Genomic DNA, 10,516 nt, shown 5'->3' on the forward strand with positions numbered 1-10,516 from the left:
ATACAAGGATAGAAAGAGACCGAAACAGATATGCAAGTGTTTCCAAAGGCCTCACTTTTTTAAGACAAAAGATAAAGATAAATAACAATAAAAAGATAAAAATGTTTACCGAAAAAAAAAAGATAAAAATGTTCTCGTCCCTATATTGGTATAGCAAAATATTGTTGTCTTGGCGGTAGATTATTTATCGACGGTGTTCCAAACAGGGAAACACTACCCTGGTAAAAACTGAGAGCTATGGAGCCAGAAAGGACTCTATGCCCAAAATTGCAAAAAGATTTGAAAGCAACAAATGAGCTTTTCATATTTCATTATGGCCTTCTCCATAATTTAGCTGTGTACAGAAAAAGCAGCAGGCAAGAACTGCAATGCATAGTTTTCATGTTTCATCAATTGATCATCTCATTTTCCCACCGACCCTTTTAGCAACCAAAGATTTACAAGAGGTGCAAGCTAAAAATAAAATATAAAAATCTTTATATAAGAAACCGTCACATTATACACCAGCAAACCTATATGCCTGAACCTTTGACAAAAAAAATTAAAATAAAATAAAATACAAATTTGAGACCAGAGGGGGGAAAAGAAAAAGAATTCTAACCAAGCACTATTTCATTAGCACTCACAACAATGGCATATTCAAAGGAAGGATCTCTAACATTAATCTAAGTATCTAAACTTCTATAGTATGCTATCAACAGCATCTTTTAGAAGTGAATTATGTCTCAATCTGTGACCTATGGAAAGCACCAAGAAGAAATTTTAAGGGTTAAGTTAGTCCTCCATCTCTGAAAATATACATGTTGGCTGGTTCAAAAATGTCATACTTGACATCCTTATCGATTAAATGAGGCGGCAGAGTTATCGTCGTACTGTCCCCTCCATGCATTGCCACCTTCCGTGCCACTACATGCTTGATTAGGGATTGGAACTTGGCCTAGATCCCCATCCAAACTCATTTGTTGCACCTCGGCGGACGACAATATCTTTATGCTCTGAACACAGCTTACGAATTCTCTGCAAGGAATTATAACTTGAAGGTTAAGAAAAATATTTGATAATGAGTGAGAAAGAAGATGATGACAAATACAATGATTTTACTACTTACTCCCACGGGTCATCACCAACAAGAAGAATGTCATTCTCATGATCCACATATACTAGTTTCCACTCGGTCCTTTGAGGATCTTCTAGCTGCCCTTCAATCCCGAACATTCGAGCCAAATCGTGGCGGAGTTCATCATATCCTTTGTATCGCGTGACGTCGATACATCTTCCAACAGAACCACATTTTTGAACCTGCAAAATATGTTTTGAAAGTTCGAAACACATGCAGATAAGGTCAAAGAATTCGAGGTTAGTTTCCGGATGACAAAGACTTCAAGAATATAGGGTCTAAGATTGCATATGCAAGTATGCAATTAAAGTGATGTCAAAAGCATATTCAAATTTATATTTTAGCATAATTTCTTGTACATATGTCTCGATAAGTATTGTAAATTCAAATTATTTATAAATTTGTCAAGGAATACAAACCTTGGTATATGTTCGCATTCTCTGAGTCTGGTTAGCCCATAAGCCATTATTCAAAACCCCAGCATCGTTCATGGGAATATCACTTGAGCAACCAGGCTTGAAAGGCATGTTCGGCACCCCAAATGACTGCGAGCTGATGGCGGCAGTGGACAGCTCTGTTTCGATGTCTCTTGGAGCACCGCCATAGTTAGCCAGCAAGTTTTGAAGATCTTTTTGAGAGTCATAACCTCTTGAGAGCATGGTATCCGCTGCTAGTCCATCAAGATTGGAGGCAAATGGTAGATTTTGTCTAGGATGCGATTGAACATCACCATCCATGCAGAAGTTTGGAAGTTGGAAGTTCTGGTGGATGCTACCCGGATCAATACAGTAAGATGTTCCGGACGAAGAAGCTTCCAGCTGATCACTGATTGTACCTTTATACTTAAGCTGGTCAGGGCCTTTTATGCCGGATAATTCATGTTTTATCGGCATATCAGACTTATTATGAAGCTCTTGCACCAAATTATTAGTCGGCTCAACTACCGAAATCCCCCCGAATGTGGTTGGTGCTTGTTGATTTCTTTTCATGAGATTTGGTGGAGATATCTGGCAGGTATTAGTAGACGGTGAAGTCGAGCATGATGGCACGTCTACATCGGTAAGACTAGAAGGAGCTCTACTAGTTATAACTGATTTCTGTGCATTCAGGGTTGGTTGGTTCACCGAAAGCTGTTGCGATTGCATTAGAGACGAAGAAGAGAAGCTGTTGCTGTTGAGAAGCTTCTCCATTGGGAATGAATTATTTCCGAGCTGTTGAGGTTGATGCTGCGATTGAGGCAGCTGTGGTAGTTGCTGGTTTGCCAGATGAGTATTTTTTTGCTGCAGAAGCTGTGACTGCAAAAGTGGACTAGATGTTGAAATAAGTTGCTGTTGCTGCTGCTGCTGCTGCTGTTGCAGTTTCTGCAGCAGCTGTAACTGTAACTGTTGCTCTGAGGGGTTTTGCTGTGACATTTGAGTCCCTTGAAGTTGCTGCAATGCCCTCTGCGACGTGCTTTGTTGCAAAAACTGCAATGGAGATTGTTGCAACTGTGTCGGTTGTTGCTGCTGCCTCTGTAAGAGACTAGTTTGCTGATCTATCGGTTGCTGAAATTGCGAGTCTAATGGCAAGGATGTCATTAGCATTGCATTCTTGTTGGCAGGTTGGATACTTTGTTGCGTCGGCATGCTTCCGGAGACTAACTGCTGTTGCTGAAGCTGAGAATAGGCTACCGGTTGTTGAACTTGAACACATTGATTAGAAGTAACTACCCGATTATTCATAATTGGCTGTTGACATGACTGTTGAGGTTGGTGTTGCTGTGGTGGAGGCGGCTGCTGCTGTGGTTGTTGCAGCTGCTGTGTTCTCTGTTGAGGCAGTTGGGGCTGTTGTTGCTGTGACTGCGACAAGTTTTGTGGCTCTGGCAGCTGCTGTTGCCTCTGTTGCTGCTGCTGTTGTGGCTGAAGCTGGTTTACTGGCGATTGCAACAATGAATGCAGCTTCTGCTGCTGCTGCTGCTGCTGTGGCTGCTGCAGCTGTTGGGGCCATGATGTCATAGATTGCTGCAGTTGGTTGACTTGGTTGGGTAGATTAGATTTGTTGAATTGAAGATTTGGTGCAGAGAGGACCGGGGCTTGGAAGTTCAATATCTTGGATTGATCATTACTGTTAAGGTTGCCATGGAGGGTATTGGATGAAAGCATAGATGGCGGGAAAAATCCGGATTGGGTGGCGGCAAACTGATTGTTCTGCTGCTGCATGCTCATCCATTGCACTAAACTCAAACCAGGAAAGATTGAGCTTGAAGCATCCTTCATGCCAAGTTCATCTCCAAGCCAGGGCATAGCTCTCTTAAAAGCATTTTCTATGTCAGACTCGTCTTCTGCAAAATCAACAACAAAGCTTGTCTATCACTACACTTATCTATACGCAAAATCGTAAAGGATCGGAAGAAAGTGGCATGGGTCTTCCAAATGTTACCCTTTGAAAAACAGGACAAAAACCATAAAATAGCTAGGAGAGGAACTCTTGTTACCTGGCATTCCTGGTTGCTTTGGGAATTTCGGCCTAAAAAATGGAGGAGGACAAATGTAGAAAGGAGTAACTACTGGTTCAACATCCCAGATCGAAACTCTGCTTGGGCGCTCCCCAGCTGTTGATTCATCCCAACCAACCTATCAACAATTTAAAATTATACTACTGCAGTAAGCTACAACAGAAGTTCAGTATCAACTAGAGTGAACGGCATAGCATCATGACCGATGATCATATTTCATAATGCATGTTAGCTTTTGACTTCCATAAGTTGAGGAAAAGGTCAATAAAAATTTAGAAGTTAAACACCAATACAAGTTCAATAATGAATCATTCTTCATACGCAGTTATCCAGATAAACCACATCTTTCTTCATGAAACATTATTGGTTCAGTAATACCTGAAGATTGCGCCACTGTGAGTTTTTCCATCGGACCGGATCCAAGTCACTAACGCCGGTGATTGTACCCATATATCTGCGTACTCCAGACTCCTCAGTCTCAAACATCATTCTAAATCTCATACCAAGAGAAACTTGAGTGTACATGGCCTTGTTGTACTTGGCCAACGGAATCACAAATTCCGAGGGGCTTGCCCTGTTATAATGATATATGTTATAAGAGGCTGTCACAAATATTCATAGATTCCATTCTGATTCATCATAGCATAACCAAGCTAAATATTAAATAGTACCTTGGGTTATAAAATATGGTAAAAGGGCTGTTATTTGAAGCAGCATGGGCTGCAGCAGCAAGAATGCCAATGTGCATGCTGTCACTGGATATTACCGATGAAGAGAGTGCCGGCTGCTGCCTATTAGCGCGCTTTATACCTAAAAGAAGTTGCTGTTTTTCATCTCTGAAAACCAAAAATATCTGGCTGAGTAACAGGGTGAAAAATTACCTCTGGAAGTTTCTATTCTTTTGTAAAGAAAAAAAAAATAAGAATTCTTACCTAATGAAAAGAACAGAATCTCCAGCAAATAGCCTTTTCGTGCTAACAAAGACACTCCATCCGGTAGTCAACAAGTGCCTCTTTGGTTGTCCTGCAACCAATTATTGTGCATCATTAAGGCATATTTCAAACCATTGACAATATATTGAAGGAAGAAGGCAATCCGAATAAGCTAGTTGTGATACCGCGATAAATATGCCTAAATGTCCATGTACTATCGTGCAAATCCTTCGCAACAATCTCCTGAGCCGGAGGTTGCATCGAAAAGTCCTAAATGCAAATTCTGGTCAGCATTGACAGGGAAAATCCCAATGGACCACATAAAACTCGAGTAATGAATGAAAAGGAAACAATTTGTACACACCAGAGGTGGGAATATTTTTTCCGCTGCTCGACGAGGCACAGAAAATCCACCATGAGTGCTTGTGTCACTAGCTGTGAGAGTTTTGCAAAAGAATTCAGTAGGCTGCTGGTTTTGCTTGAGACCCATGTCGGATGCCAGTATTGCTTCCTTATCATACTGTAAAATACATACAACAGTCATCAATATAGTTCCACATCGATGAGAAATAATAACCCAGATACATGTTAACAAATTCTATGATTTAACAGCTGACCTACTTTATTTACAGGTTGAAGGGTCATTTGAGCATAAACCTCGTCAGTTTCAGGATCAGCCTGATCAAAAACAGAAAAGAACATCAAATATGTATCCATCATCGATGTGTATATTTTTCACTAACTAAGACAATAAGGACCATCATGTCAAATGCTTGAGAAAGTAAGCACCTTTTGGTTTCTATATTTATTTCCTATTTTCATATTTCAGTTAGCGAAAAAGTAAAAACAGAGTCAAAGTAGAAAACAAGATTTTATTGCTTTCCCTTGTTCCTTAAGACAAACAACTTTACTAGTAACAAAGATATAATCCTTTTGCTCCACAAAAGATCCTTTTTTTTCCAGAAAAAAAAATCATTACTACATTAATTTCTCATAGTGACAGGCCAAGTCGAAAAATGTGAGAGAAGCTGAAAATTAGCATGTTCTCCGTTATGGACAACAAATCTTCATCTAGATGGAACATGTCTTGTTATAGATATTATTACAAAATTCTTAAGAAGTTCATGTTGTGTGTAGAACAGACACGCTGCAAGAGAAAGTGCACCTACATGAAGGACAACATTGTGAAGCATGCAAATCAACTTGGATGGAAGGTTCGGGTAACTTGGTACGAAGTCGGCCTCCTTTTGCATGGATGCTGCAACCTGCAAGTTGCGTCCCTCAAAAGAAACCGCATCAGCAACCAACAAACAAACAAAACAAAGTATATCAAGCTCTTCGAACTTCGGCATATGAGACATACTTGTTCGCTGTGTCCTTGAGGGAAATAAACCACAAGACTTCCAATAGGAGGTAAAGAAACCAATGGTCCAGCACAAGCATGCCATAACTCTGAATTGATTGTTTTCTTTTCTCCTGTTTTTAATCATCAAAGGCATATTGTCATCTTGTTCGGTAGAAAGATACAAACATTAAATAGTAAAATTGTACTCTTAGGCCCCATTTGGTAACTCCGTCATGAAAGTAATACAAATACATTGGAACACATAAATCTGTTTGGAAAAAGAGACGGATACATTAATAGGCAAAATGACAAATGACACCGTCCTACCACAAAATTTGCTGAGATCTTTGTCCATGGAAGAGTGAGGACAATGGAAATAGAGAAAGAGTCACAAATTTCTATCTTGAGACACCAAAAATAAGCTTAAGGTATATATTATCCCAGGAAACAAAAGTCAAATGGAAATTTTCATGTAATAGGACAGGCCGGAGCACAAGCATCCCCTTTTAATGCAGGGTTCGAGGACAGGCCGCACGCAAAGGGTGTAACACTGCCAAACCTTATAACTATTTTAGTGACTGTTTCCACGGCTTGAATCCGTGACATTGAGGTCACACGGTCACGGTCATTTGGAAACTCATCTGTTGCTCCAAGGCTCCCCTTAGAAATTTTCATGTAATAGTATCGTATAAATTACACACGAAATTCATCCATGAAAATTTCCAACCTTGTCTTTTATTCCTTTTCCAAGCATACCCTTAAATTCATTCTATGCTTGTTTATGATTAAGGGTCAAAAGTCAAAACACATAAGGAAAAGGCTGAAATTGTAGAATTCATGCTAAAAGGCAACAAAAACACAACATTTTAAGACCTAAAAGAAGCACAAAACTTTGTTCACACATGTTTACAACATGCCAAATAGCATTATTAGTGCCACAAACAGAAGAAAACCTGTTTCATATTGGTTTTCCTCATTATTCTGATTTTACTAACAGTTGATTCAGTACCCTATTTGGTTCTAAGTGAAAAAATAGTCAGGTGAAAACCCATTCATGATACACCATAAGCTTCAAAATGAAAACTACTTTGGGTTAAAAAAATGGGTCATGAAGATCAAGAATCTTTACATGAGATTATCATTGTCCTTATTGTATCTGATTTAACAAGAGAGGACATTGTTGTACCCTCCCATAACCGTTCCACACCAATGAATAAACAAATAAATAAAAAGGAAGAAGATTTCTGAAATTTAGATAAAAATAACTATCCTTATTCTTCACAATTATGCCATCCTTATTCCTTATATGAACCCAACAAAAAAAAAATGAAGATTCCTCGGAATTTTATTAAATTAGTTCCACGGAATTGATACCAAGCACATCCGGACTTCAATTTTACAACCTCAAAAAATCAGAAAAATAATAAAAAAAAAGGTGACCAAAAAATAAAGGGTGAAAGAATGCAATGAAAAGATGAAGAAATAAAAAAATAAACAAAATAAAAGGAAAATAACTGATTGAGTGAAGATAACTGATTGAGTGAAGAAAACAAAACTTTAGCAAATCAACAAAAAGATTTGCAACTACACAATCAAATGAAAAACGAAAATTCCCTTCTTCATGATGCACTCAGATTTATTCATTCTAATAAAACGGTATTAAACTAATTCAACCAGGTCAAAAACAGCATTTTCCTTGAGACAAATCAATGAGCAAAGTTAGTGTTTATTTTCATGATACAGGATAAAAAAACACATAAGAAGAAGAAGAAGAAGAAGAAGAAGAAGAAGAAGAAGAAGAAGAAGAAGAAGAAGAAGAAGAAGAAGAAGAAGAAGAAGAATGCAGAAGAAAATAAACCTATTAAAAAAAAAGGAAAACCCACCTTCGCCAGAATTAGGCAAGAAACCATTGGAAGGAGCCTTCATTGCAACCTTATATATGAACAAGTTCAACACTTTTTGGCCTTTTTTACTAGCAACAAGATTCAATCTTGTTTACCAAAGTCCTTTGTTTTCTTTTCTAATTCCCACAACCCTTAACTCCAACTCATTGCCCAAACCAACAGCAGAAGATGAAGAAAACACCCCCTTTTTGAAGCCCCCCCAAAATGGAAGTAATTATTGTTTTCAACTCCAAATCAAGACAACACAAAAAGTTTCCAAATCCAACACCATGAAGACTTGTTCCACTTTCTTCAATCTGCCAACTTAGCTTGAAAATCCAGAGGACCCCAGCTCAGAAACATTTCAGTGTTGAATCACAAACCAAACTTTGTGCCCATATCAACATATAGCATTGAATACAACTGAAGCTGATGATGGTGTTCAAAAACCATCCCAAAACCTACAAAAAGCATATAAAACAAGACAACCCAGTTAAGAACTCATTTCAAAGATTCCAAAACAAAAACTAAAACAGAGAAAGAGCATGAATCACCTTGAAAGCACCATATTCATCTTTCAAAATGGAAAAGCAGCAGAGAATAAGAGGAGCAAAAGAAAAAAAGAGTTATGTTTTTTGAGAGGATTAAGGTGGCAGAGAGAGTAGTGAAGAGACCAAAGTTGAGAAAACTGACTTGTCGCCGGAAAATCAGAGGAACTGAGAAAAAGGAAGACAGCTTTTATTTTTTATTTAATTTAATTTTAATTTTGTTTTGCTTTTCTTGGGTTGCTTTATGTGAACAAGCCGACATGAAATATATGGGTGAAGCAATCAATCAGAGACAAAGCATAAGGCATAGGCATGGTTAAAGTCTTAAAAGAAGAAAGAAAGTAAGTTAGAAAGGAAGCAGGGTATTATAGTAACACCAACACTAACACTAACAGACGCATTACCACTAAACATGATTAACGATTTGCTTAATTACATGAACATCAACATGAGTGTTTTTTAGACATTATTCTTCCCCGCTATTATAAGATTTGGGCCCCACGCCCAAAATACACCTCACCCGTCCACTCAATATTTTGCATTCAGTACAAGTGGAATATTTACTCCATATAACCGAGCCTAATTTTCTTATTATTTTTTACATCATTTTAAAATTTTTCTATCAATAATGTTATTTTTACAAAGATAATCTTATTGCCATGATAATAATTACAAGAAAAAATACATTATAAAAAAAAAGAAATAATAATAAAATTGGCTACTATATATTAATATAATTTTATATTAAATACTAGTATACGATGACCAATTATTTTTATAATTAAATCTAACTAATTTTTTTTCTCTTTTTCTATTTTATCTTCGCTTTACGTCTAAATATATTGTTTCTTTTCTTTCTTCTGTTTATTTCTTCGATATCTTACTCCCATGTTCTCTTCTTTCCTTTAAATATTCAAATTCTTTCCATTTGTGTTGTGTTCAAATCAGTTATTAATAAAAAATTTCATTTAAACAAATTAATTTTTAAGTTTAATCATATAAAAATAGCACAAAAGAAAATTATAAAAGATTTAGTTGAAAGACATAATTTATTTTAAATTATACAAAATTTTTATTCGAACAATACAGAAGAAAATCATAAATTTTTTTATTTAAAAACACAAAAATTTTATTAGAATGACACAAAAATTAATTTGAATAACACATAAATTATTTTAAATTATACAGATTTTTAGTTGAATAATATAAAAAAATATAAATTTTAATTGGATAATACAGAAATTCATCATTTATGTGTTTATTGTAAACAAATTTAAATATTTTTTATATTTCTCTTCAAAAAGTTATATTTACCTTAAGGATCCCGCTAGGGAGACAATGGACTATTTGTATAATGTGTACAATGGCTATTGAGTTATGAAATGAATATCCCATATACTATTTATAATAACCATCCGAGTACAAGGGATAATAAACACTTTCACCAAGGATCGAACTCTTGACCTTTCAGGTCTAGCGCTTTAATACCATGTCATGATGCCACTCATCCCAAAAGCTTCAGCTGACAGAAAAATATAACACTAATAATTATATCTCTAATACTCTATAAATTTCTATTGTTCACATTGTATAAATATTTCATTGACTCCTCATACTTTTCCTTACCTTAAAAAAAATTATGTGATCATGATCCCAAATTTCTATATTTACCGTGAATAAACTTATGCCTTGCTTCCTATGTTTCTCTTTAAGAAGTTGTGTATATACTTTAAAAGTTTGTGTTTGTTGTCACAAAATCTCTATATTTATTATCAATAAATTTCTGTTTTTTTCATATATATCTCTTTCAAAAGTTGTGCTTATTTTCAAAAAATTTATGAGTTTATCGTCACAAATTTTTTGTATTTATTATTAATAAATTTCTGACTTTTCTTCTTATATTTCCTTTAAAACTTTGTGTTTACCTTTAAAAAATACTGTGTTTATCATCAATAATATATGTGCTTTCTTCCAATGTTTCTTCAAAAAGTTGTGTTCACTTTAAAAATATTTTATATTTTTCATTACAAAATTTCTACATTTGTCATCAATAAATTTATATGCTTTCTTCCTATATTTCTCTTCAAAATGTTAAATTTATCTTTAAAAAAATTAATGTGTTTTCATTGCGAAATTTTTGTATTTATCGTCAATAAATTATTATATAAATAAAAATATATTGACAACACATTTAAAA

General features: G+C 35.7%; 1 protein-coding gene across 1 annotated transcript; it reads right to left on the reverse strand.

Moving 5' to 3' along the window:
- Positions 1–454: 454 nt before the first annotated feature.
- LOC112790552 (auxin response factor 19) lies at positions 455–8,749 on the reverse strand. Its single transcript, XM_025832997.3, has 14 exons — positions 8,326–8,749; positions 7,772–8,232; positions 5,907–6,019; positions 5,713–5,808; positions 5,165–5,221; positions 4,908–5,063; positions 4,729–4,813; positions 4,544–4,634; positions 4,283–4,447; positions 3,990–4,185; positions 3,591–3,729; positions 1,537–3,437; positions 1,109–1,299; positions 455–1,017 (listed from the first exon to the last, which is right to left on the reverse strand). Exons 2-14 carry the CDS (start codon positions 7,812–7,814, stop codon positions 837–839), a joined length of 3,414 nt encoding a protein of 1,137 aa, XP_025688782.1. The 5' UTR covers positions 7,815–8,232; positions 8,326–8,749; the 3' UTR covers positions 455–836.
- Positions 8,750–10,516: the final 1,767 nt, after the last annotated feature.

The sequence above is a fragment of the Arachis hypogaea genome, chromosome 3 (assembly GCF_003086295.3).
Source record: "Arachis hypogaea cultivar Tifrunner chromosome 3, arahy.Tifrunner.gnm2.J5K5, whole genome shotgun sequence".
In the NCBI taxonomy this organism is placed as follows: Eukaryota; Viridiplantae; Streptophyta; class Magnoliopsida; order Fabales; family Fabaceae; genus Arachis; species Arachis hypogaea.